The following is a 26,305-nucleotide window of genomic DNA, read 5'->3' as shown; positions in this document are numbered from 1 at the left end:
CTTGTCCTCTGCCTGGTTCTCTTGGGAGGGCAGAGATAAGCCTCAGTGACTGCCAGGAGCCCTGCCCTCACGGGCACTCTCTCTGCCCCTGAGGCCCCTTCCTGTCCCACAGCAGCAGCGGCTACCAACCCCACCCTCTCCCGAGACCACTCTCTTCCTCCCCTCTCCTCTTGACCTTCAGAGGTGGGACCTGGAGGTGAAAGGGCTTCGGGCCTCTTTCCTGCTGCTCGGTGCCCGTGGAGTCATGTGGCCACCAGTGACAGACATGGGGCGGGGCCTGCACAGCTTTGAGAAAAGAACGTTCGGTCATTTCACTCCTTTTGAAAACAGAACTTGGATGTTAGCCCTACCCGGTCTTCCTAGAAGGTCAAGGTGAACTTGGCACCCGTTCTGTGGCCACGTTGGGAGTGGCACTCAGGGCTGAGCTGCCGGAAGCAGAAAACCCAACACAAGCTGGTTTACGCCATAATGGGGGTGGGGGTGGGGGGTGTGATTATTTTACTTCTGTTCGTGTCAGTGGAAGTTCAGGGTCAGGAGCACACTAGGGGAGTGCTGACCCAGAGGCTGGATGATGCTGTCAAGGCCCAGCCCCTCCCTAGGGGTCTCAGCTGTCTGAAGATGGGTCCCAGTGCTCTGCCTGGTACTAAGCAGCTGCCTATATGAGGTCCTTGTGGCTGCCGTGACAGATTTCCAGAAACACAGAATGTATGACCTCCATGTTCCGTAGGTCAGAAGCCCAAAAACAAGGTTTCTGTGGCCCGATCTGGAGGCTTTAAAAAAATTTTTTTAACATTTATTTATTTTTGAGACAGAGAGAGACAGAGCATGAACAGGGGAGGGTCAGAGAGAGGGAGACACAGAATCTGAAACAGGCTCCAGGCTCTGAGCTGTCAGCACAGAGCCCGACGCGGGGCTCGAACTCATGGACCGCGAGATCATGACCTGAGCCGAAGTCGGCCGCTTAACCGACTGAGCCACCCAGGCGCCCCTGGACGCTTTAGAAATGAATCTGCCTTGTCCTGTCCCCACTTTTAGAGGCCACTTGAGTTCCTTGGCTCAGGGCTGCTGCTTATGTCAAAGCCAGCAGCTTAGCATCTTCAGAGCCCTCCCTTCCTGTGTCTGTCACCTCTGCTTCCATCATCACATCTCTCTGGCCCTCCTGCCTCCCTCTTGTAAGGACATGTGTGGTTACACTGCTCCCTTCCATTATTCCCAGATGATCTCCCCATCTCCACCAACATTCTTTACGTAATCACATCTGCAAAGTTCTTTTTGCCATGGCAGTTGACAGCCACAGGTTCCAGGGTTAGGGCCTGGAGTCTTTGGGGCCATAATTCTCTGTACCTCCTCACTGACATTCAGTGGGAAGGCAGTACATGCACCCAGCAGCCCAAATAACCCTCGCGAGATTGACCCAAGTTGTCTCCTTAGGTCATACCTCACCATGAACCTGGGGCAGCAGGAAAGATTCCAATGAAAGAAGAACCAGATGGATGCCACCATCTGGCCCCGAGAAGACTCTAGAAATGACCCTGCTGGAAGGGACATTGACCACTGCCGCTGCTGACCAGAGTAGCCAGCAGATGTGTGTAGACACCAAGTCCCATGTAATAACGTGGGCTTCACAAGTCCTGCGGGTCCACGGAGCACAAGTGCCTACAGGGCAGAGGACACCACCACGCTGCCACATACCTGCTCAGAAGCTACCAGATGCCTTTAGCTCACACTGCCCACTTCTCCCCAAGTATCTAGTTCAAGTATCTAGTGAGTGGGAATTTCCTCCACTCACAGACATTTCATAACGAGAAAAAAACGAGTGCTGGGTTTAGAAATACATTCTCAGGGCGCCTGGGTGACTCAGTTAGTCCCACTTCAGCTCAGGTCATGATCTTGCAGTTCATGAATTCGAGCCCTGTGTCAGGCTCTGTGCTGAGGGTTCAGAGCCTGGAGCCCGTTTGGGATTCTGTGTCTCCCTCTCTCTCTCTCTGCCCCTCCCTGGTTCACACCTTGTCTCTCTCTTTCAAAAATAAATAAACATTAAAAAAAGGAATACATCCTCTAAAGGGCAGGGGGCATGCAAGCAACAGGCAGATGAAGCCTCACAGCAAAAAAAAAAAAACCAAAAAAAACAAAAAAAGATTACTTCCAGAAGCAGAAGAAAATCTCAAAATCACATATAATCTGGACTATACGTAAACCATAATTTATTAATCCATTTTAACAACTGTTCATTGAACACCGACTGTTAGGTGCTGAGGAAAGGTGAACAAAAGAGACAAGAGTCTGTCCTTGTAGAACTTGGCGGATGAGAGACAGAATAAGAAAACGTCTAGCATATTAGATGGTGGCGACTGTTGTAGAGAAAATTAAGCCAGGAAAGGGAATAGTAAGTGTGAGTGAGACTGCAGTTGTAAACAGGGGTCGGAAAAAGCAAGTCTGAGAAGGTGACATCCCAGAAAAGATCTGAAGGCTGTAAAGCTACCAAGGATGCCACTGGGGGTACAAGGGCTCAGAGGTGACACTTGAGGACTTTTTTTTTTTTTTTTTTTAGCAGTAAATGCCTCTCACCACTCCGTTTCAACAACATATTGGAAGTACAGCTGACTTCCAGGTTAGGGGCAAAATCCCTGCACAGTCAAACATCTGTGCGTAACTTTTGACGCCCCCAAAATTTAACTACTTACAGCCTACTGTTGACAGGCAGCCTTACCGATAACAGCCAATTGACACATGTATTTTAAATATGTGTATTATATATTGTATTCTTGAAATAAGCTAGAAAAAAATGTTATTAAGAGAATCATAAAGAAGAGAAAATACAGCACAGTACTGTATTTTTTTTTAAAAAAATCCACCAATAAGTGGACCCGCACAGCACAAACCCATGTTGTTCAAGGGTCAACTGTACTAGCTAATGCAATAAGACAAGAAAAAGAAATAAAAAGTATACATATGGGAAATAAAAGGGTTACGTACATGAATGGCTTTGTGTGCTGATGATCATCTACGTAGAAAATCTAAAAGAATCAGCAAAAAAAAGAAAAAAAAAACTAAAAGAAAAAAACCCTCCTGGAATTAATAAGCAATTGTAGCAATGTTGCAGGATATATTAAGGTTAATACACAAAAGTCAATTGTTTTCCTATACACCAGCAATGAACAATTGGAATTTGAAATTTAAAAAAAAAAAATTTTTTTTAACGTTTATTTATTTTTGAGACAGAGAGAGACAGAGCATGAATGGGGGAGGATCAGAGAGAGGGAGACACAGAATCTGAAACAGGCTCCAGGCTCTGAGCTGTCAGCACAGAGCCCGACGTGGGGCTCGAACTCACGAACCGCGAGATCATGACCTGAGCCGAAGTTGGCCACTTAACCGACTGAGCCACCCAGGCGCCCCTGGAATTTGAAATTTAAAACACAATACCATTCACATTAATACCAAAAAAAATTAGTTACTTCAGTATAAATCTAACAAAATATGCACAAGAGCTATATGAGGAAAACTACAAAACTGTAATGAACAAAATCAAAGAAAAATCAAATAAATGGAGAAATATCCGTGTTCATGAATAGGAAGACTCAATATTACCATGATGCCTGTTCTTTCCCAACTTGATCTGTAGATTCAATGCAATCCCACTTAAAATCATAGCAGGTTATTCTGTGGATATCAACCATTGATTCTAAAGTTTATATGAAGAGGCAAATGGCCCAGAATGGCCAACACCACACCGAAGGAGAAGAACAAACTTCGGTGGATGCCACCTGACTGAAGAGCTAGTGATCAAGACTGTGATGTTGATGGAAAGTAGACAAATAGGTGAATGCAACAGAACGGAGAGCTCAGAAACAGACCCACGTAAACACGGTCCTTGACAAAGGAACAAAGACCGTTTCTTCAACGACATTGCTGGGCCAGCTGGACGTCCGCGTGCAACAGACACAGACCTTAAACCTTCGCAAAGCTTAGCTCGAAATGGATCCTAGGCCTTCATGTAAAACACAAGTCTATAAAACCCTTAGAAGGTAGCATAGGAGACAACCTGGATGGCCTGGGGCACGATGATGACTCTTCAGACATGACACAAAAGGCACGGCCCACGAGAGTAGTAATTGGTAAGCAGGACGTCATGAACTTCCGTGAAAGACAGTATGGAGAGAATGAGAAGACAAGTCACAGCCAGGGAGAAAATATTTGCGAAAGACACATCTGATAAAGGACCGTTATCCAAAATACGGAAAGAACTCTTCAGACTCAATAATGACAAAATAAACAACAAAACAAAACATTTTTAAAATGTCTTTTTGTTGTTGTTTGTTTAATTATTTTTGAGGCAGAGAGAGACAGAGCGTGAGTGTGGGAGGGGCAAGGAGAGAGGGAGACACAGCATCTGAAGCAGGCCCCAGGCTCCGAGCTGTCAGAACAGAGCCCGATTCGGGGCTTGAACCCGCGAACGGTGAGATCATGACCTGGGCCGAAACCAGACGCTTAACTGACTGAGCCACCCAGGTACCCCAAAACAAAACATTTTTTTTTTTAATTTTTTTTTTCAACGTTTATTTATTTTTTTGGGGACAGAGAGAGACAGAGCATGAACGGGGGAGGGGCAGCGAGAGAGGGAGACACAGAATCGGAAACAGGCTCCAGGCTCTGAGCCATCAGCCCAGAGCCCGACGCGGGGCTCGAACTCATGGATCGCGAGATCGTGACCTGGCTGAAGTCGGACGCTCAACCGGCTGCGCCACCCAGGCGCCCCAAAACAAAACATTTTTAAAGAAACAGTAGAAAGTGGTCCAGAGACCTTAACAGGCACTTTACCAAAGAAGATACACGAATGGCCGCTGTGTGTCCTGCGTCATCAGGAAATGAAAATTAAAACGACGAGATCCTTCTACACACCTGTTAGAATGGCCCAAATCTGGAACACTGACAGCAAACGCTGATGAGGACATTGGGCACCAGGAACTCTGTCATTGCCGGTGGGAATGCACACTGGTGTGGCCACCCTGGGAGACACTTGCCAGTTTCTTACACAGCTGAAAAGACCAGTGGTCATCAGGGGTTGTAAGGGTGGGGGAAGGGATGACTAGGCCGAGGGTTTTAGGGCAGTGAAACCACTCTGGCTGACACAATGATGGGCACATGTCATTACGTTATTTGTCCAAGCCCACAGAGTATACACCACCAGTGTGGACTGTGGACTTTGGTGGTAATGATGTGTCCGTGTAGGCTTGTGAATTGTAACGAATGTATCACTCTGGGGGGGCATGCTGGGAAAGGGGGGAGTCTATGCATGGGGGGGGGGCGGGGAAATCTCCGTACCTTCCTCTTAATTTTGCTGTGAACCTAAAACTGCTCTAAAAAATTCAGTCTCCTTTAAAAATCAATGATAAAAACCAGGGACACAGAAGACAAGTCCAAGAAAAGTGCACAAAATGAAATGGAAAAGAACAGAGCTAAAAGCGATCTCTGAGGAGACAAGAGAAGAAAAGTATGTGAGTGATGTAGCAGGAGAAAACTTTTCTGAAATAAATACATGCCAGGATCAAAAGTTTGAACCAACTGATGCCAGAAATTTAGCCAATGCACAGGCACAGGAGGTCAGCGGGCTTCAGAGGTGAAGATCCCGGAGAACACGGCCCGGGTCGGGGCAGGGCAGGTCCGTGCCGGTTTCTCCTGCGGGGCAGGAGAGCTCCCGGGGAAAGCTGCACACATCTGGGTCACACCTGCCTTCCCCAGAACAGCCCCAGGTGCCTAGAAGAGCTCAGGACACATCTGACCAACGCACAAGGGACGGACGGACGGACGGACAGATGCGGGGGAACTGCTGGGTGGATGGGTGTGGAGATGCAAAGTGCCACCCCGCTCCCTGGGCCCCCTGGCGCCCGTATCCTTCACCTACCTTCCACGCCAAAGGCGCAAGGCAAGAGGTGGGGGCACAGAGGACGCCAGGTCCCAAACGTCCCAACCAGGGTCCCCGGGAATTAGACGCAGAGGCCACCCTGCCCACAGGGCCAGGGGGTTGGTGGCCATCGCGCTAACCCAGGTGGGCTCTGTGGACGAAGCGGGCGCAGGCTGCATCTGGCGGGATCCCGGCCCGTGGAACGTTGGAAGCTTTGCGAGCGTGGGCACAGGCTCACAGACAGGAAGCCTGGGAGGCTGCGCCCAGGGGGCTGGAGCGAAACAAGACGCGAGCCTTGGCCCTCCCGCCGCCAGTGAGCTGCTGCGCCCTCCCCTCCAGCCGCCAGCTCCCGCCAGGTTCGCCGATCCACCCCCACCCTTGCGGGCTGTGTGGTCCCAGGCAATCCACTTAACCGCTCTGTGCGCCAGCGCCCACGTTTGTTGTCGATATTCTTTTGCCGCAAACTTTCCCCATCTTCTGCTCCCTAATAACCACCACTCCACACCCCACTCCCTATGGTGGGGTAGGGCTGGGGTGCCCTCTGGGCCCCTCCTCCAGTTCCAGGTCACTGAAGCCAGCACTAGGGGGGCCTCCTTCCACCCCCTCCCTCCACTCTGGCACTGAGCCCTGGAGGCCTCGCCGTCCCTTGCCCCCTGATTTTGGTCCCCCGCTCCTCTTCCAGAGGTTTTTCTAACAGCCGCCTGGGGGTCCCCACCTCCAGTCGACCACCTGGCCCGTCCTCTATGCCCAGTGCGATGGAGGAGTATAAATGCTAAGTCACCCCACTCAAGCTGCCACAGCCTTTCCTTCGAACTCCCCAGAGCAGAGTCCAGGCTCCCCCCAGGAGCTGCCCACCTCCCAAGTGAGAGCCTAACTTACTCCCCCGTGGAGGCCCCAGCCTCAGGTTCTCAACACTGATGATGCACCACAGCCATCTGGAGGGTTAGACGCGGGTTCCCAGGCCCTGCCCCACAGACGGCCCTCTCCGTTTTCTAAGCTCCCTAGATGGATCTTCCATTTGCCACAAACCCACCTCCTCCAGGAAGCCTACTATCAAGCCTAGGCTTGAATCTTCGTTGCACTACAGGGAAAGGGGGACTCTGAGGAGGACAGAGCAGAAGGCTGGTCGCAGAGGCCAGATGTGGCTCCCAGCCTGGGCTTCAGAGTGCTGGTAACAGGTCTGGGCCACGGCCAGCCCCCTGGCCCTGCGGTGGTTCCAGCGCCCAGAATCCCAGACTTCCTAGGAACGCTGGGCCACAGAGGTAAGAGGTCCATGGTGGGGGAGGGGTCCGCATGTCCTCAGGGATGCTCAGCACAGCTTTGGGGCAGTGGGAGCCAGCCGTGCCACCCCAGCAAAGACCCCTCCACTCCTCTGCAGCCCCGGCTGGCCCGGCTTACCCCTGGGGCTACCCCACCAGCCCTTTGAACCCCTACCTGCAGCCTCGAGGCTGGTTCCCCAGGCAGGGCCCCAGGTGGGCCCAGGTAGACCCCAGATGGAGGGCGGGCCCAAGGCCCGTGCCAGGCGTGTGCCTTCAGGTGAGCTCGGCGCCGCACAAACTTGTCTCCCAGGATTTTTCCACACAAAACACGTCTCCCAGGGAAGCAACCGGTCTGATGAGCTAGGCGTGCGGGCGTTCCCACCCCGCCCTCCTGGTGCCCCCACAGTCCCGTCCTGCAGTGAGAGGCCGCCCCAGACGGACGCGCTGGGCCTGGGATGGAGTCCAGGACCCCTCTGCCTGTAGCAGTGGCCTCCGGGTTGAGCCATGGAGCCTGCAGGATCCAGACCCCCAGCACGGTAGGTCTCCCACCCAAGCGCCCACCTCGGCCCAGCAGTCCCACCCCAGGCTTCACCTTGACCTTTCCGAGGACCCTCCCCTCCCCTTTGAGCCTGTCCCCACCCTGCCCCTTCCTCTCCAGCACTGACCTCACTCCTAGGCCTGCCTTCTGACCCTGACCTCCCTCCTCACCCCCAGGCCCCCAACCACCATCCCCACCTGGGGCCACATCCCCTGAAAAGACTGATTGCAGATTAAGGCAGTTGTCTTCAGGGGCCAGGGTAAGGGACTCCCGCGGGAGAGAGGAGGCTGTTAGGGTGGGCCCCACAGTGACTCCTCAAGGGGGCCCCAGGAGGTACCTGAAGCCACTCAACCCCCCCACCCCTCCAGCCCCGCCCAGCTCACCCCTTGCCCCTACTCCATCCACCAGGGGCCTATCCTAGATTCACTCCAGGCCTACCCAGGAGGCCTTGCAGCATGCTGGTCCAGCTGGATGGGAGCACCCCAGGGAGACTTTCTGGGGGCAAGCCCTGATAGGCCCGGGCCCCCCTCCCCACCCCTGATGCCGACCCCTCCTAATCACTGTTCTGCCAGATTCCTGGGTTCTGGACGGGGGGGGGGGGGGGGGGGGGCTCTGAGTCAATGCCTTGTGGCAGTCCTGCCTACCCTGCCCCATCAGAGCTCTGTTGAGCTGAGCCCTGACTCACATGTAGGGAATGGCCTTCTACCTCACAGCCTGGGGGGCAGAAGCCAGGGAGGGGTGAGAGAGAGGGCCAAGCCAGCCCTTTGGAGGCCTCTGCAGAAGTTGGGGAGATGGGGGCAACTTCTGGGGTCTACAGGACAGAGATCCAGAGGGTCACAAGACTAGGGTGTGGGCCAGTCTATCTGTATGCTTCTGGGGTCTCCTGGGCACCAAAGATCAAGGTCCATGGGGCCCTCTTTTACCCGAAAGCTCCCCCACCCCAAGCCCTTTGTCCTCAGTCCTCACCCTTAGCATCGACCCCTGATTGCTAATCGTGACCCAGGATGCTGACCCCTGCCTGGCTCAGGGCCCCCAGTCACCCAGGGCGGGAAGGTCCCTCCCTTCAGACTCCTGGAGGTGGCTGGCCGTAGCTTCCCCAGTGACCTAACCTGGCCCTTCCCTGACACTCAGGACAGTGGGGCCTGATTATCCCGCCCCTACCCCAAAGGCCCCACTGTGGCCCGGGGAACCCAGATGGGCCCGGACCCTGCCGCCCCGTCCCGGAACAGGCGGAAGGAACGGGGAGGCCAGGCCCGGACGTGGGGCCTGTTCTTCCGCCCAAATTCCACCTTAAGCTAGTGGTGGCCCCTCCCTCTCACCTGGCCCAGGTGTCCCCGCCCCCAGCCAAGCTCAGGGCTGGGCAGGCGTCTGTCTCCAGGCTGGCTCTGGGCGAGGCCAGTGGGGAGGGGACTTCGGGGACGGGACGGTGAAGACTGCTCAGGCCGAGGAGGCCCCGGCGGCGGCGGCCCAGGCTGGGCGCACACCCAGCCCCGCGCGCCTGCCGCCATGCAGGACGGTAACTTCCTGCTGTCGGCCCTGCAGCCCGAGGCCGGCGTGTGCTCCCTGGCGCTGCCCTCCGACCTGCAGCTGGACCGCCGGGGCGCAGAGGGGCCCGACGCTGAGCGGCTCCGGGCGGCCCGCGTCCAGGAGCAGGTCTGCGCCCGCCTCCTGCAGCTGGGCCGGCAGGCTCGGCACAACGGGGCGGCCGAGCCCGAGGGCGCCGCCGAGGTGGCCAGAGGTAAGCGGGCGCCTGCAGGGTGGGTGCCGGGCAGCGGGAACGGCAGTGGGCAGAGGTGGCCTCGGTGGGTGTGGCGGTACGAGGGCCAGAGGCCGGGGTAGAGCCGGCACGGGGTTCAGCGCCCTGACTCACCGAGGCCTCGCACTGAGTCACCCGCCCCGCCCGCCAGGTGTGGGAGAAGGCATGGGTGCGGCCTCCCACCAGCCGGCGGGGACCCCCGAGCTCGGGCCCCGCCGCCCCTTCCGCCCCGAGCGCCGCCGTCGGCACACGGCAGGATCGGCACGTGGCAGGCCACCCGGGCCTGCCTCTGTCGGCCAAACGGGACCGCGCACACGTCCGGTCCCATGTAACACAGGCTCGCACGCGGCCTCGGGCGCGCAGACATACACGTCAGTCCCACTAAGACACAAACACCCTGAGACACAGACACCCAGACTCCAGCGTCCCTCCCCACCACCCTCCAGGCCCCAAGGGAATAAGCAGACAGAAACGTGAGGGGGCGCGTCTGGGAAGCCTGGACCGGAGCCACCTGCCTGTCTGGCCCGGGGTCTCCCTGTGGAATTGCGGCGGGGTGGGGGTGGGGGCCCGCAGGAGTGACCCAGATATTATTCCCGAGAACATCAGGTGGGGGAGTGCCCCCTCGGTGCGGGCAGACCGCCCTGTGTCGGAACCCCGGCTCTACCAGGGTGTGTGTGAGTCCGAGAGCAAATGCGTGAGTGTGCATGCATGCGTGTGTGGATGTGTGTGTGTGCGTGTGGGCGCATGCCTGTTAAAGGATCCCACAGACACAGTGAGTTCAGAGCAGTTGTTCTAGAAATGCCATTTCCTCCCTGGCCAGACTGCAGCAACAGGGATCAAGGTTAGATAGTAAGGCGAACTTCCCAGGATGTCCGGAGCCAAGACACCAGTTCCACAGTGGTTCACGTGACCCTTAGAGGACCCTTTCCCAGGACAGGTCTCCAGATGCTGGCCAGACAGCGGGGGAGAGGGTCAGCCAGCATAGGGGCCTGCCAGAGCAGCCTGGATTCCTGGGTCCTCTCCTCCCTGGGCCTCAGCCTTGCTGGTGGCTAAGTAGTTGGGTGCCCAGGGGTCATGGGGTGGAGGAGGGAGCAGGGAAGGGTTAATTACCACCCTGGCTACCCTGCCAATTAGGGGGAGGATTATAATTTGGGGGTGGGAGTAAGGTCCCCAGGCTGGGGGTGTGTCCCCTCAGGCTGAGCCTCACTAGCGTCAAAGGGTTAATAGCCCCTGCCCAGAAGCCTCATTAACCAGGGCGGGTCTGGGGAATGTACTGGGAGGGGAGCCCCCCAGACCTAGTTGGAAGAGGCCGGGGGAGGGGCTGAGGCCCCCTCCCGTCACTCACATCATGAGTCCTTTCAGCCACTCACCCTGCCTAGGCTCTCTGGGGACCTGTGACTCTTCTCCCCCAAGATATGGCCCTAGCAGGGACCCTGGCAGAGGCTGATCCCCTCCGGGCACCTCCTCCCTGTCCAGAGACGCCGGCGCCACCTCACCCCAGTCCATCCCCCTGCTCTGCCTTGGTCTGACCTTCACCCAACCGTCCTCAGTGTTTCCAGCTCATGCACCTGTTGTCTATCAAACCAGCCATCCATCTGTCCATCCACCCCTCCTTCCAACGGTCCGACCAGCCCTCCCTCCTCCTCCTCTGCCATCTCTCCACCCTTCACCCACCCCCCCTGTCTGTCCACTCACCACAGAGTCGGGCTGGCGCCAGCAGCCTCAGTTTCTGTGTGGCTGGATGGGGCGGGCGTGGCTTTTCCAGGTGGGACAGGGAACTGTGTGTCCTTGGCGAGTGTGGCATCACTCCCGTGTGACCACAGCAAAGGAGGGGCTCACAGAGGTCAGTGTGGCTTCCTGGAGGAGGGGGTCAGGTGTGTGTCCTGGCAGGGACTAGAGAGTTGATGGAGTCCCGGCACACTTCCCAGGCAGCCAGGGGGTCGGGAGTGGGGGTTGGGGGGGTGGTGGTGAGCGTGCCCATCCCCCAGCACAGCTGGAGGGGCAGGGGGCTGTGGGAGAGGTCCGACCAGGGTTGACCCACAAGCGGAGGAGACCCATGAGGCATCTGGCCCAGCCAGGCCACCACTGTCCCTGTCGGCAGGCACGTCCCGCGGTCACTACCACACCCTGCAGTCTGGCTTCAGCTCGCGCTCCCAGAGCCTCGGTGGGGACAACGTCTCTGTGAGTACACTCTCTCCAGCCTCAGGAGAGGCTCGTGGGGGAGGCTCTGGGGGAAGCTGGGAGCTGCCGGGTCAGGGAGAGGGGCTGGTGCCAGGTGAGCCCCCGGCACCCACTCACTGCTCTCCTCCCTGCCCCGCAGACCTTCCGGCCCGTTGCCAAGCCTGCCTACAGCCCGGCCTCCTGGTCCTCCCGCTCAGCTGTGGATCTGAGCTCCAGTCGGAGGCTGAGCTCTGCCCACAACGGGGGCGGCGCCTTTGGGGTCGCGGGGTACGGGGGAGCCCAGCCTGCCGCACCCATGCCGACCCGGCCCATGTCCTTCCACGAGCGTGGGGGGGCGGGGAGCCGGGTGGACTACGACACGTTGTCCCTGCGCTCGCTGAGGCTAGGGGCCGGGGGCCTGGATGACCGCTACAGCGTGGTATCCGAGCAGCTGGAGCCCCCAGCTGCCTCCGCCTACAGGGCCTTTGGCTACGAGCGCCAGGCCAGCTCCGGCCGGTCAGGGGGCTTGGACTGGCCGGGAGCCGCTGAGGGGCCGCCCAGCCGGACCATCCGTGCGCCGGCCATGCGGACCCTGCAGCGATTCCAGAGCGGCCACCGCAGCCGTGGCGTGGCCGGGGTGGCCCCGGGGGGTGTCCTGGAGCCCGTGGCCCGAGCACCATCCGTGCGCAGCCTCAGCCTGAGCCTGGCCGACTCCAGCCACCTGCCGGATGTGCGTGGACTGGACAGCTACGGGGGCCACCGCACTCTGCAGAGGCTCAGCAGCGGGTGAGCTGGGCCTGGCTTGGGGAGGGGACTTCTGGCCCGGCCCTGGCCCGGCCCCAGGGTCAGCCTGACCCCTCCTGGCCCCCGTCCCTACAGATTTGACGACATCGACCTGCCCTCAGCAGTCAAGTACCTCATGGCCTCAGACCCCAACCTGCAGGTGCTGGGAGCAGCCTACATCCAGCACAAGTGCTATAGCGATGCGGCAGCCAAGAAGCAGGTGACCGACCGCCCCCGCTGGTGCCACTTGTGGCCCACTGGTCCGTGAACACCCCTGCCTACCACCCTCGCTGATCCTCCCACTTGTCATTAATCTCCGGCCCCTAACCACCCCTCAACGGTCCCCACGCTGAGTGGGCAGGCAGACCCCACTTTGGCCCAGAGCCTCCCCAGCAGACGAGGGGCAGGAGGAAGTGACGTGCATACGTACAAGTCAGCTGCGTGCCTCTGCGCGCACCTGCGCACACCTACACGCATCTGCACACATCTAAAGACACCTGCGCACCCCTGCACACGCCTGACACGCCTGCGTACACCTGCACGTCTCCGTCACCAGCACACGCCCTCCCGCACTCGCACCCGTCTGCACACACCTGTGTGCACGTTGCTCACACCCGCGTGCCTGTGCGTGCAGGCCCGCAGCCTTCAGGCCGTGCCCAGGCTGGTGAAGCTCTTCAACCACGCCAACCAGGAGGTGCAACGCCACGCCACGGGCGCCATGCGCAACCTCATCTACGACAACGCGGACAACAAGCTGGCCCTGGTGGAGGAGAACGGCATCTTCGAGCTGCTGCGCACGCTGCGTGAGCATGACGACGAGCTGCGCAAGAACGTCACAGGTGCCCTGCCAGCCCACGCCATCCCTCTCCTTCCCTCCCTCCATTCTCTGTTCCTCTGTCCCCCCCACTTCCACTGGTCCCGACTGTTCTTGTGCCATAGGTCTGCAGCTAGCCTCCAGCCCCCAGGCCCCGTGTCCCCAAGCATGGTCTCTCGGCTGTGTCACAGCCCCGTGACCTGTAGGTTGTATGCAGGCTCTCTCCATGGGGCTCTCGAGCGAGGCTCCAAATGCCAGTTGGGGCCCTGGGAGAGGTTGGGAGCCTCGTCCCCACCCTCCCTGGAGGGCCTGGAGGGGACTAGGGGGCGACTGCTGACCATGGCCACGGCCCCGCCTGCCCCAGGGATCCTGTGGAACCTGTCCTCCAGCGACCATCTGAAGGATCGCCTGGCCAGGGACACACTGGAACAGCTCACAGACCTGGTGCTGAGCCCCCTCTCGGGGGCCGGAGGACCACCCCTCATCCAGCAGAATGCCTCTGAGGCTGAAATCTTCTATAATGCCACGGGCTTCCTCAGGTGCGCCGGGGCGGGGGGCAGAGAGAGAGGCTAAGACGGTGGCCGTGGGGAAAGAACTGGGTGCCTGGAAGGGGGCAGGGGAGGCCTGGAGAAGGGGCACTTGAGTCCCAGGTCTGAATGGCAGGGTGGGGCTGGCCAGGGCGGCAGGCAGAAGCAGACCGGCCACGCAAGGTACGGGTGCTGGCACAGAAGTGAGACAGGCAGCTGGTCCCAGGCAGAGCGATGATATGTCAGGTGGCAGCAGGCCCTGGGGTCCGCAGGCTCCCCTCCACTCTGGACACTTGGCGGGGGGTGGGGGAGGATGGGCATGCAGAGGGGCTGCAGGTGCCAGGGGGCGGGGCCCAGCTCAGGGCAAGGAGGTGACTGGGGCTCAAGGGCTCGGCCCTTGGGACTGGTTCCCACTGTGGGGGGGTCCCCGGTCTGCCTCCGTCCGCAGGAACCTCAGCTCAGCTTCCCAGGCCACTCGCCAGAAGATGCGTGAGTGCCACGGGCTGGTGGATGCCCTGGTCACCTACATCAACCACGCCCTGGACGTGGGCAAGTGTGAGGACAAGGTGAGGGGCGGCCACTGCCGAAAGGTCCTGGGGGGTTCTGGCCCACGCTGACCACGGTCCGCCCTCTGCAGAGTGTGGAGAACGCCGTGTGCGTGCTGAGGAACCTGTCCTACCGCCTGTACGATGAGATGCCGCCCTCCGCCCTGCAGCGGCTCGAGGGCCGGGGCCGCAGGGACACGGCTGGGGCGCCACCCGGCGAGGTGGTGGGCTGCTTCACGCCTCAGAGCCGGCGGCTTCGAGAGGTGGGTGTGGGCCTGGGCAGCTGGGAGCAGGGCCCCCGGCCCGAACCCAGCTGACCCTCCACACCTCCCACCCAGCTGCCCCTCACGGCTGATGCACTGACCTTCGCCGAGGTGTCTAAGGACCCCAAGGGTCTTGAGTGGCTGTGGAGCCCCCAGATCGTGGGGCTGTACAACCGGCTGCTGCAGCGCTGTGAACTCAACCCACACACGACCGAGGCAGCCGCGGGAGCACTGCAGAACATCACCGCGGGCGACCGCAGGGTGAGGACCCACGTGTGGCCTTGCACTGGGGACACGAAGGGTGAATGAGGAGGGTGCAGGAGCTTTCCAGTTTAGTCTGTTGGAGCGGGATGAACACAGCCAGGTGGATGAGCCAAAACCCAAGACGGAGGGGACAGGACGCGCCGCCAGGGGTGCGAGAGGCAGGGGACACCGGAGGGGACGGGACGCGCCGCCACGGGTGCGAGAGGCAGGGGACACCGGAGGGGACAGGACACGCCGCCAGGGATGCGAGAGGCAGGGGACACCGGAGGGGACAGGACGCGCCGCCACGGATGCGAGAGGCAGGGGACACCGGAGGGGACAGGACGCTGCCAGGGGTGCGAGAGGCAGGGGACACCGGAGGGGACAGGACACGCAGCCAGGGGTGCGAGAGGCAGGGGACACCGGAGGGGACAGGACGCGCCGCCACGGGTGCGAGAGGCAGGGGACACCGGAGGGGACAGGACGCTGCCAGGGGTGCGAGAGGCAGGGGACACCGGAGGGGACAGGACACGCAGCCAGGGATGCGAGAGGCAGGGGACACCGGGGGACAGGAAGCACAGCCAGGGGTGCGAGAGAAAGGGGACACCAGGGGACAGGACGCACAGCCAGGGGTGCGAGAGGCAGGGGACAGGAGGGGCAGCCAGGAGTGTGAGGCCAGTGTCCCAGACGGGATAGGCCCCCAGGATCCCTGAGGGTTTAGGGAGAGGCCGAGCTGAGAAGGGGCTGACCCAAGTCACACGTGAGGAGGCTCCTGGCTGGGCCGTGAGGGCAGAAGCAGAAAGAACAGAGCAGGTGAGAGACGGTGGGGTCCAGTCCTGCCTCAGGGTTCTGGGGAGGGAGAGGGACGGGGACAGAGAAGAGCCCCACCCGCGGCGCTCACCAGCTCCTCTCCTACCCGCAGTGGGCGGGCGTGCTGAGCCGCCTGGCTCTGGAGCAGGAGCGCGTCCTGAACCCACTGCTGGACCGGGTTCGGACCGCTGACCACCACCAGCTCCGCTCGCTGACTGGCCTCATCCGAAACCTGTCTCGGAATGCCAGAAACAAGGACGAGATGTGTGAGTCAGGCCGCCCCGCGGCCCGGGCTCTGCCCTCACCCTGCCTAGCTGGGCTCACGCCTGGGGTTTCTTTCCTGCTGCCCGTTTGGGCGAGCCCCTGGCAAGCGAGAGCCGAGCGGATAGATGGGGGGTGCGGAACGGGGGGTGGGCGGGCGGCCAGGAGCGGAGGCTGCCTTCCCGACCTCCCCACCTCCCGGCCTCCCGGCAGCCACCAAGGTGGTGAGTCACCTGATCGAGAAGCTGCCGGGCAGCGTGGGCGAGAAGTGTCCCCCCGCCGACGTGCTGGTCAACATCATAGCCGTGCTCAACAACCTAGTGGTGGCCAGTCCCATCGCTGCCCGAGACTTGCTCTACTTTGACGGGCTCCGAAAGCTGGTCTTCATCAAGAAGAAGCGGGACAGGTGAGGCCCCTCCGGCACCCTCCCTCGCGGCCTAGCCTGTCCTCCTGCTGACCCCTGCCCTTCCCGCCCCACCCCAGCCCCGACAGCGAGAAGTCCTCCCGAGCAGCCTCCAGCCTCCTGGCCAACCTGTGGCAATACAGCAAGCTCCACCGAGACTTCCGGGCGGTATGTTCTGGCGACCCAGGGCAGGCAGGGCCGGACCCGGGGGCGGGACATCGGGTGGCAGGGAACAGACCTGGCACCTCACGTGGACCAGGAGACTCGGGAAGTGGGGAACGTGAGAAGGGAGACCAGAGACCCAGGGGGGAGTGGGGCATGGGGACCACAGGGCCCGCGGGCAGGAACCCTGACTCTGGGCCCCCCTCTCCACTGCAGAAAGGCTATCGAAAGGAGGACTTCCTGGGCCCATAGGTGAGGCCTTCCCGGAGGAGGATGCAACGTCGCCTAGCCTCCAAGGGATAGGCTCAGCTCTGCGCTGCTCGCTGGCCAGCCTGGCGGAGAAGGCTGATGGCCCGGGGCCTCTCACGGGAGCCCCGTGTGCCACTTTGCAGGCGCCCAGGCACCAGGGAGGGCATGGGGGTGCTGTTTTAGGGATTTGGCTTCTATAGGGCAGGGGTAGGGCAGGGCTTGAGGCTGCTCGGTGTGTGGGGTGGTGACCGGGTCATTGGGCAGAGGTGGTGAACTGCCAGTGCTGGGAATAAAGATAGCTACGGACACAGCCCTGCAAGTTTCTTCGGCTGGCTCGACCTGGGGGGTCCAAGCCAGGGACTCAGCAGCGTCCCTGAGCATAGCCGCGCCTGCCCCTGATGATACTCACCCCGAGTCACTCAGATGCTTCTCCAGGTCAGAATGCCCAGGACCAGGACAAGAGTATCCAGTGGGGAGAGAACTGGAGGGACCACGGCAGACAGCAGAGGCAGCCCAGGGGCCAACCGAGGCACAAACGCAGCAGTGTTGGGGACCGTGCGTGCAGAGGGGTGGCCACTCCTGGGAGAGCTGTGACCTCCCCTGGCTGAGGTGCTGCCCTGCTGGGCCGTCCACACCCAACACTTGTCTCTGCCCTGCCTCGCTGGGCCTGGGGGTGTCCTGACCAGGGACTCGCACCGTCTGACTGAGCTGTGGGAACCCATCTCACCAAACCAGGACATTTGGTGGTGAAGCTCCCTCCCAGTCACATTTTTACAACAAAAGGCTTCTTCTGCAAAGCTCAGAACCTGCAGACTCTAAGGGGCCTGCCCCTCCTCCAGGACCTGTGTGGATCAGAGCGGGGCTGGGGACCGTCACGCCCCCAAGCAGAGAGACCCAAGGAGGCTACTGTTAAGAGATGTGTCTGAGCTGGCTCAGGATGGAGGTTGGAGAGAGGGCGGGACTGCGTGGACAGCCAGACCTGTGACTGGGTGGCCGTGGGGACGAGGAAGGGGAGGGGCTGAGGGCCGTGGAGACCCTGAGATGGACGTGCCCCTTCCTGCCCCAGGAGAGGAGAGGCTGAGGCTCAGGCAGGATCTAAAAGGACTTTATTTTCTGGCGCAAGGAGGCACACTAGAGTCCCCCCACTTCCCTCAAGGTCTCATGGCTGGTAGTCCTGCTGAGAGGAGAAAAACCCCACCCCACCCTGCACCCAGCTGTCCTTGGTGATCCTGACGCTCCGGCGGGTGCAGGCTACACGTCATCCTCAGACACCAGGCAGTAGAAGTCCGTGCGGGCACTGTAGTTGCGGGAGCCGAGGTCCGAGACATCCACCTCGCTGCCCCGGCCCTCTCCAAGGGCGACCCCACTTGCATGGGGTGGAGCTAATGGCTCCCCAAAGATGGGCCCTCGGACACCTGGGAAGAGGGTACCACCAGGCCTGAGGCTGGGCTGTCCACAGCCTGACTTCTGCTAGGACCCACGAATGAGGGTCACTCCCTGCTCACCCTCCTGCATAGTGGCATCTGAGGTCCTGGAGATTCCCAGGCAGGCCTTGGGTCCGCGTGCCTCCGGGAAAGAGGCAGTGAGGGTGTGCTGGGGGTCAAGCCCACCGGTGGGCTGCAGGGAGGAAGTCCCGCCACCTGGACCCCTTTCTGGGCTCCTCAGCCCCGTGCACCCCCTCCGCCCCAGGCCAAGCTTCTCAGGGTCGGGGTGGGACCAGGGGGGCATACCCAGGTCCCCCTCAGGGTCGGGGTCCAGCTCCAGGTGCAGGGTGCGACCCTCGGGCAGGTGGCCTTGCACGATCAGCATGGGGTCCTTGTCACCCTGCAGCCGGGTCTGGGGGTCTCCCTCCATGGCTCTGTGCCGCACCTTCCGTGGCAGTGCCAGCTGCAGCTCTTTCCAAAACTCTGAAGAAGGCGCCTGGGGGCCAGGACTGGGCTGTTAGCCTGGTCGCCTTGGCCCCAAAGAGCACACCTGGGGGCATGCGTTCACCTGGCTCCAGGGGCCTCGAAACAGGCCCCTCTTCTGGGCAGCAGGCCACAGAACCGTCACCCCCACGGGGGCCCATCCACAAGTCCCCACACCACAGAGCTGCCCACGGAGGAGCCCCTCCTTGGAGCCCGGTCCCACCATCCCCATTAGGGCGCCCCTCCCCTCGCCCCTCTCCGCACCACGGAGCCGGGCTTCCAGAGCAGCAGGGTCACCAGGTGGCGGTGCTGGCGCAGCAGACGGAGCGCGGGGTGCACGGGGTCGCGCCTCTGGTCCTCGAAGGTGATGAATATGGGCCTGCGCGTGAGCTCCAGTAGCCGGCACAAGCCCTCCCTGCGCGGGCGGGACCGTCAGGGAGGGGACGAGGCGGGGGCCCACCCCACCCTGCGCGGGACCCACCGGAAGCTGTGGCTGCACCAGGCCCGGCCCAGGAATGCTTCCGACAGCACCACGATGAGGCGTCGACAGCGGCTCAGGTTCACCAGGAGATCGGCGGAGGGCTCTGCGAAAACCAGGCGTCGGCGGGGCCGAGGGAGGGCGGGGCCCGGAGGGAGATGGGGCGGGGCCCCGGGGGGCGGGCCCGGGCCCAGAACGCGGCGGGGCCACAGAGAGCAGGCCCGGTCTCGGACGGGGGCGGGGCCCGGAGATGGGGCGGGGCCACGGGGGGCGGGCCCGGTCCCGGGACGAGGGTGGTACCATGGGAGGGCGGTCCTGAGCCCAGAATGGGGCGGGGCCACGTAGGGCGGGCCCGGTCCCGGAACGGGGGCGGTACTATGGGAGGGCGGGGCCCGGGCCCAGAACGGGGCGGGGCCATGGGAGGGCGGGCAAGGTCTCCGGGCTGGAGCGAGGCCACCAGGCTGGGCCCGCGGTACCCGCGCGTGGCAGGAGGTCGCGGTCATCCAGGAAGAGCTTGTAGCCCCGACGCCTCTCTAGCTGTGGCTTCAGGATGAAGTTCACGAACTTCCGGTCCTCGGGGCTGTCGCTGTAGGAGACGTAGGCGTCGTAGAGTTTCCCGTCTGCGGACGGCAAAGGGTCAGCGCTCGGCTTTCCAGGCCCGGGCCCGCTACCCTGGCCGCCGCCCCCGCCCATTCCGGGTCCTCTAACGCCTCCCCACGAGCTTGGGGGGACCAGGCCTGCCTACCTGGCAGATCCCACCTGGCAGATCCCGCACGCACGCCCACAAGGCCGCCTCCAGCTCTGGATGCTGGCCGCCTATCTGGCTTCTGCCGACCCCACCAGCCCTCTGCCCTCTTTCCTGGACTGCGTGCTCAACAGCCCCTGAGGGACCTCCAGGGTCCCCCCTCCACACCTACCGGGGCAACCCACCCACCCAAAACTGAGCCTAGGGAGGTCTCATAGCTGATTCATTCTCTTCGTCCATCCTGGCCCCACGCACCGTTCATCTCCAGCTCCCCGTAGGCGTCTTGGTACCAGAGCAGCACATTCAGTCGACACTTCACATAGAGCAGGGCCGCCAGGAGCAGGGCCAGTAGGACCAGGAGTGAGGCCAGCACTGCGGCCAGGTGGCCAGCTGGGCCTGGGACAGAGCTGCAGTCTGAACCGCTGCCACCCCCACCCGGCATTCTCCAGGCCTCAAGGCTCCCCAGCCCCCCCCCCCCAGGCCTCCCACCTTCCACCCAGTGTACTCCCACTCACCAGCTCTCCAAAGAGTGAAGGAGGAGGAGCTGACATTCCGGATGGAGCAGGTGAAGACCCCATAGTCCTCAGCACTGGTCAGGTTGACCCCCAGAACACTGGACACAAGCACCTCTGATGAGTTGGCCTTGATCCTGGGGAGACCAGGCCCAACCCTCTTACCTGGGGCCTGAGAGCATCAGTGGATGTCCCTGGACTCACCCACGGAGGATGCAGGTGTGGGCTTCCTGAGTAGCCCCTGAGCCAAAAGCTAAGAGAAGTGGCCAAAACCTGGTGGGGGTGTGGATCTGTCTGGGGCAGTCACGTGATCTTGGGTCTGGGTTTTGGGGGGTCAGTGCCTAATTCAGGCCATAGGACTGTGCTAGCACCGTTGGCCCTGGGCTGTCTACAAGGGGCCATCTGTCTCTGCAGTCACTGCCCTTGGTCTGTGTCAGAAGTGGCACTCTGCCCATGTCCAGGTGGTTATAGACCAGGGTATAGGTGGCCACGGGTATAACCAGGGTAGTCACCTGACCCTGAACACCCCAGTCTCTTACCGGGAGTCTTCATGGAGGCCACAGTGGCTTCCATTGCCCAGCGGCAGCCCATCTTTCAGCCACTGGACTGAGGGCAGGGGACAGTGGGGCCCAGAGACCACCCAGGCCGTGCAGTTCAGGGAGACCGCACTGCCCAGGGCAGGCTCCAGGGCCTGGTTTCCAGACGGGGAGAGGAAGTTGGGGGCCGTGTCACAGACACCTGCAGAGAGAGGACCCAGTGATTAGCCATGCCTGGAATGCTGGGCTCCCACCAACCACAAATGGTCGGTGGGCCAGGAAGAAAACAAGACGGTCAGTGCCATGTGATGCTGGGTGGCCTCACCGTGTCCATGCACAGGTCCCACAGGGGACAGGGCCTGGCAGGGTCTTGGGTGTTCCGCCTGCCTTCGATGTGGCTGCTCTGTCCTCAGAGGACATCGGAAGGCAGGGGCCAGAGTCATAGCTGAGCTGACCCACCCCAGCTCAGGGGGCCCACCTGACTGCCCAGCCACCCGGGACATGAGCCCAGCTCCCACATTTTCTGTGTGCTCCTGTTGCCGGCAACTGTGACTCCCGCCCAGGTGAACGGCCAGGCATTGCACCCCTCCCCCGGCCCCTCTGCTGGGGGAGCTACAACGAGTGTAAACACCAGGGCTTTGGGGGGGCACAGGTGCTAAGCGTGCCACTCCTTCCACCTGGGATGGCAGCACGGGATTCCAGGACCTTCCTCTGCTGGCCACGAGCAAGCTTTCCCACCTCCCTGAGACCTACGCTTTCTGATCTTTAAATCAGGGCGAAGAGTCCCAGGGGACGTCAGAGGAGCCCACCGTCATCTTGGTGGTGTGGTCTCTCGGTAGCCCACACCTACCCATCCCGCCCCCAGGGGCCCCCCACTAGCTGCCATTTCCAGTGTCTCTCGGCTTTACTGACCTCCACGACCATAGTCTAGAGGCTTTGGGAAGGAGAAGGCGCAGGGCCTGCCCTAACTGTGGGGCCAGGACCTTGCGCTACGTGGGAGGGGTGAGTAGAGGCCTTTGTACCCCTGGCCGTGGGCCAGTCAACATCACAGCATGGAGCCAGCCCGAAGGATGGGGGTGGGAGTGGGGTCCGTGCCTGTCCCTCTCGGACCCGTCTACCTGCCATGGTCTGGCCGGGGCCTTCTCGGGGCAGGCTGGGCACTGGTGCCACCCCCCCAGCTCCTCAGGGCTCCTTGGCTGAACAGACTGGTCCCCCGGGGCTCTCTGTCTCTGTGGCCGGTCAGTCAGGACACCAGGAGGGGTCAGAGGCTGCTGCCACCCCAAAGGAGAAAGTTAAACAAGAACAGGATGAGTTAACATGTAACCTCGTACCAGTTGCCTGGAGGGTGCCGGGCACACACACCAGCACAGCATCATGTGTGGCACCTCATGCTGGAGTGGGCACGGCCCAGGGGGCTTGGGGAGCCCTCAGACTTACCTTCGCCTGCTCCGGTGTCACCACGATGGCCCAGGGAGGGCCCCCTGGCACCCCTCATAGGGTGGCACGTGGCTGTGTCCCCACTATTCCCCGGGATAGGGACGCCACAGACAAGGAGGACTAGGGTGCAGACCTCGCTTTACCCGGGCCCTGAGCGCCGAGGGTCACGTGCAACCTGCCTGCCACCACGGGGTGGGTGTGGGCTGCTGGACTCGGAGCCATACTCCCAGCTGTAGCGTTTTGTCCTGGGCATGTCCCGTGTGCACGCGTGTGTGGGGACAGGGCACCTGAGCTGAGCCAGGCCACAGTCCTCAAGGCAGGAGGGAGGGGGCCTGGCTGGACCGAGTCTGCTCCAGAAGGCCTTGTGGGTCCCCCCTCCTTCCGGGTCCCACACCCGTGTCCCCCCCGCCCCGTTTGTCATGCCGAAAACCAAAGACCTTTGTCCACATTGTCTAGTTCTCCAAGGGAGGCCCCCACCCCACCACAGGTGACCCTCCTCTCCTCTGTGGGGCTGGGACCATCCGAACCCAGACTGGGAGCAGCCGCAGGTGCCTCCTGACACAAAAAGCTCTAGGGCGACCTGGGCTGAAAGGAGGGGCCAAACGCCCCAGCGCAGGAGCCAGAGGCCTGGGGCCACCTCCTGGAAGCCCCAGCTGATGCAGCAGGTACTTACTGAGACCTCACTCCACTCCTGCCTAGGGCTGTCCTCCCCACGCCTAGGGCCCCAAGTCTCTCGGCCTCCCCTGCATTCCTTCTGTGTGGGTGATGCCACTGTGAGCCTGGCCCAGCCTCCACACCCCCGGGAGCCCTGGGCTCGGCTGGCTCAATTTCCTCGGGGATTGCTGGAGCATCAGGCAGGGAACTGGTGAGGAGGTTCCTTCCCGAAGCCCTCTGGTGGGGGGCAGTCTCGGGAAGGTCCTTGAAGCAGAACCAGTCCACTGGGAGACTGTGGGACTCGGGGCAGCGCACACCCCCTCCCCGGGGTCCCCAGCTCGGCGGGTCCCAGGGAAACTCCTGCAGTAACACTCACACCTTTCAAACTCTTAAGACTTTTTACCCCCAGGGAGGCAGTCTCCGGCCTTCCTGGAAGGTAAGGCCAAACTGCACACCCTCCCCCTGCACACCCTCCCCTGCATAGTCTGTTTCGCACACCACATGCACACACAGCCCTCTCCCCATGCACACCTGTACTACACGCACCCCCCCCCCCACACCTCCAGCACTCTTGTGGCCACACACAGCACACACGTACTTGCAACGGCTCGCACAGGGCGCATGGCCTCGAGCATCTGTACAAACCCCACACTGCACGCTGCATCTCACACCTGCCCTTGCCACCCATGGCACGCACACAGCCTCCTGTCACCCCCTGCTCTTACAGGCACACACAGGCTACACGTGCTGCGGGGCCTCCCCTCGGCCGGGCCCGACTCTGAGGACCGGCCTCAGGTCAGAATGGTGTCCGAGGGCAAGGACACAGGCCCACGCGGAGCGGCAGGGCTGTCGGGGGAGCGCGCGAAGTCACCTGGTTCCGGCTCTCTCCTCCTGGGGGGGGATGGCGGTCGTCGAGGTCATTGATGCTTGCTTGGGAGCAAACCGAGTGCTCAGCTGGGCCCCAGGTCCGGCCCGCAGCACCGCAGCCCCAGAGCACATCGCCAAGCACAGTGAGGACCTGCCTTTTGTTTGTGTGTGTGTTTTAATCAGAACTTTCCCTGCAGCTTCCTGGCTTTACAGTCACATCCTCTCCTGACCCCCAACCCCACCCAGGCAGGCGCGCAGTTGGTGGTTCTCGCCCCTGCCCCGCCCGCTCTACTTCCTGTTAACTCAGAGTCAAGCGGCTCCTTCCTCCGGGGCCCACCCCAGCCCACCGAGGCAGTGTACTTCCCGAGGCCAAGCCTGGGCAATGGAGAGGAGGTTGCGGAGAGGCTGGGGCCCCGGGTGACGTGAGGGGGTCCTAAGGAGACCCCCCCAGTCAGGATCATCCCGCACACAATCGCATAGGGTGTCCGCTTCCCAGACACAGCCTACAGAGTGACACTCAGGATGGTGAGAGCCTCCAATGTGCATCTGGCCTGTGACCTGCTGGGGTGACAGGAGTCCTGTGGATATTCCTGCCAATAATGGGGCCTTGAGCAGAGCTTTTGGGCTCCCTCCCGGTCCACTTCCCCCCTACAGTGCCCAGACAGGGGCTGTGGTATCACATGGACCTTAGTTTCAGGCTGGGATGGGAAGGCAGTCCCCCCTTTTCCAGATAAGGAAGCAAGAAAGGGCCTCAATAGAGGTTCCTGGGCTCTGAGCCCAGCTTGGGGCGGGGGGGGGGGGGGGGGGGGTGGAGGCGAGGCAGCTGGCATCCCCTTTTGTCACTTTCCCTCCCAGACCGACTGGGACTCAGGGCCCAGAAATCGGTGGCTGGCATCACTACCCATAGAAACCGGGCAAGGGTCCCCTTCAGGCCCTGTCCCTGCTTTCACCTACCCAGAGCAGAGGCCCACCAGTGGGCCACCCTCAGTACTGGCTTTCATTTGTCCTTGCTCTGACCCTGCCCCAGCCCTGCTCACCCCCACCCCCACCCCATGGCTGGCAAGACCCTCAGCTGATGGTGCATCTAGGGCTCAGGGTCCCACAGAACTGCCCGCACCCTCTCCCCACCGAGTTGCAGCTTCCTGGCTGCGCGCGGGTATTGCTACCAGCCCCTCCTGGAAGGTGCCTCAATGCGCCTGACGCCCAGAGGTGGATGGTGTAAGCACCTGGCATGCAGTCGTCAGTGACCGGCCTAGGGGTACCCAGGGAGGACACAGAGAGCCCCAAGCAGCCTTGCTGCCTCTCAAAGTTCCTGCCAGACTTCCTGTTGCTCAGTGTGTGTCCCCCGGTGCCACCATCTCAAGCCATGACGGCCCCCGCCTTCTTCCTCTAAACTACACCCTCCTCCCCAGGCTCATGCTCCAAGGTGAGCGCCCACAAGCCCACGTCACCTCAGGCACCATCAAGAACCGCCCCTCCCCTCCCCCCACCCCACCCCCACCCCCATCCCCAGGGGTTCCTAGAAAGCTCCGGGTCTTCTGCTTGTGCTCTGGCTGGAGGTCTGGCTCCCTCGGCGGCGGCGGCGGCGCAGGAAACGGCGGGGGAAGGGGGGGGTGGGGGGGGTGGGGAGGGGCGGCGATCCCACCCCTCCGCCCTCTGGTTTGCTGCTTAGGACCCCACGGTCTCGTTACATCTTCCGCTCAGCGGGCCTGCAGCCCTCTGGCGCCACGCGTTTGCTGCGCCCCCCGACGTGTCTCCCGCAGGACAACTGCACACAAGGTCTCGGCCCCGCAGGCGAGGAGCTCTGTCCCGCTCCCCCGGGCCACACGCCGCGTTCTCCTCCACTATACACCCCACCTCCGGCGCTCCGCCTTAGTCAGGGGCGATCCGGGTTTAGCAGGCCCCCACCCTCCAGGCGCGGTGAGCACGCGGGTGGGGGTCGGGCACAGAGGGCGGGGACGCGGGTATCGCGATGGGAACGCGCACCGAGAGCCGAGGGCGTGCTGGGGCGCGCACGAGGGGGCCGTGGATGGCGGGTCGGGCGCGCACGGCGGTGGCGCGGAGGGCGCGCAGGCCTAGCACGGCAGGTGGGGGCCACACACGGACGGCGGGAGCGCGCGCGTGACGGTAGCTCCGCCCGGCGACCAGCGCCGCGCACGGCCCCAGCCGGCTCCTCGGTACGCCCCGGGGGCCCTGGGAGGCCTCGCGCCTGGGATCCGAGCTGCGGGCGGCGGCGAGGGTCCCGGCGCGCCTCCGCGTCCCACCTCCCTCCCCTGGGCAAAGGTCACGAGGAAGCCACTGCCCACGTCGGGCGGGGCGGGAAACGTGGCCCTTGCGGTTCCCCTCCCCCCCCGCTCCGCCGCCAGGCCCACGGGGCCGGGACGCCGATAAACTCAGGCTTCCGGGCGACGGGGACAGCCGGCCCGACTCCGAGCCACTTCCTGCGGGACCGCGCCCGCCACGGCCCAGAGGCTCTTCGGGACAAGGGGCC

General features: G+C 62.0%; 2 protein-coding genes across 5 annotated transcripts; one reads left to right on the top strand and one right to left on the bottom strand.

Moving 5' to 3' along the window:
• Positions 1-7,508: 7,508 nt before the first annotated feature.
• PKP3 (plakophilin 3) lies at positions 7,509-16,988 on the top strand. Its single transcript, XM_045486507.1, has 14 exons — positions 7,509-7,700; positions 9,245-9,440; positions 11,560-11,639; positions 11,779-12,404; positions 12,498-12,621; positions 13,036-13,240; positions 13,580-13,754; positions 14,191-14,308; positions 14,380-14,550; positions 14,626-14,811; positions 15,716-15,869; positions 16,078-16,270; positions 16,348-16,435; positions 16,646-16,988. Exons 1-14 carry the CDS (start codon positions 7,620-7,622, stop codon positions 16,679-16,681), a joined length of 2,433 nt encoding a protein of 810 aa, XP_045342463.1. The 5' UTR covers positions 7,509-7,619; the 3' UTR covers positions 16,682-16,988.
• A 779-nt stretch (positions 16,989-17,767) lies between these two features.
• SIGIRR (single Ig and TIR domain containing) lies at positions 17,768-25,306 on the bottom strand. 4 transcript variants are annotated; one of them, XM_045486515.1, is made up of 10 exons: positions 23,819-25,306; positions 21,975-22,127; positions 20,860-21,058; positions 20,324-20,421; positions 20,064-20,204; positions 19,540-19,683; positions 19,067-19,169; positions 18,850-19,000; positions 18,184-18,598; positions 17,768-18,093 (listed from the first exon to the last, which is right to left on the bottom strand). In XM_045486515.1, exons 2-10 carry the CDS (start codon positions 21,979-21,981, stop codon positions 17,930-17,932), a joined length of 1,422 nt encoding a protein of 473 aa, XP_045342471.1. In that variant the 5' UTR covers positions 21,982-22,127; positions 23,819-25,306; the 3' UTR covers positions 17,768-17,929. The 4 variants fall into 4 exon arrangements, with proteins under 4 accessions (XP_045342471.1, XP_045342469.1, XP_045342470.1 ...); XM_045486513.1 differs by having other exon boundaries at positions 20,324-20,457; positions 23,819-25,305; XM_045486514.1 differs by having other exon boundaries at positions 20,324-20,457; positions 21,975-22,124; positions 23,819-25,305.
• Between the last annotated feature and the right edge of the window lie 999 nt (positions 25,307-26,305).

Source organism: Leopardus geoffroyi, chromosome D1 (assembly GCF_018350155.1).
Source record: "Leopardus geoffroyi isolate Oge1 chromosome D1, O.geoffroyi_Oge1_pat1.0, whole genome shotgun sequence".
NCBI classification, from domain to species: domain Eukaryota; kingdom Metazoa; phylum Chordata; class Mammalia; order Carnivora; family Felidae; genus Leopardus; species Leopardus geoffroyi.
Note: the sequence above shows the minus strand (reverse complement) of the source record. Positions and strands in the feature narration are given on the sequence as shown.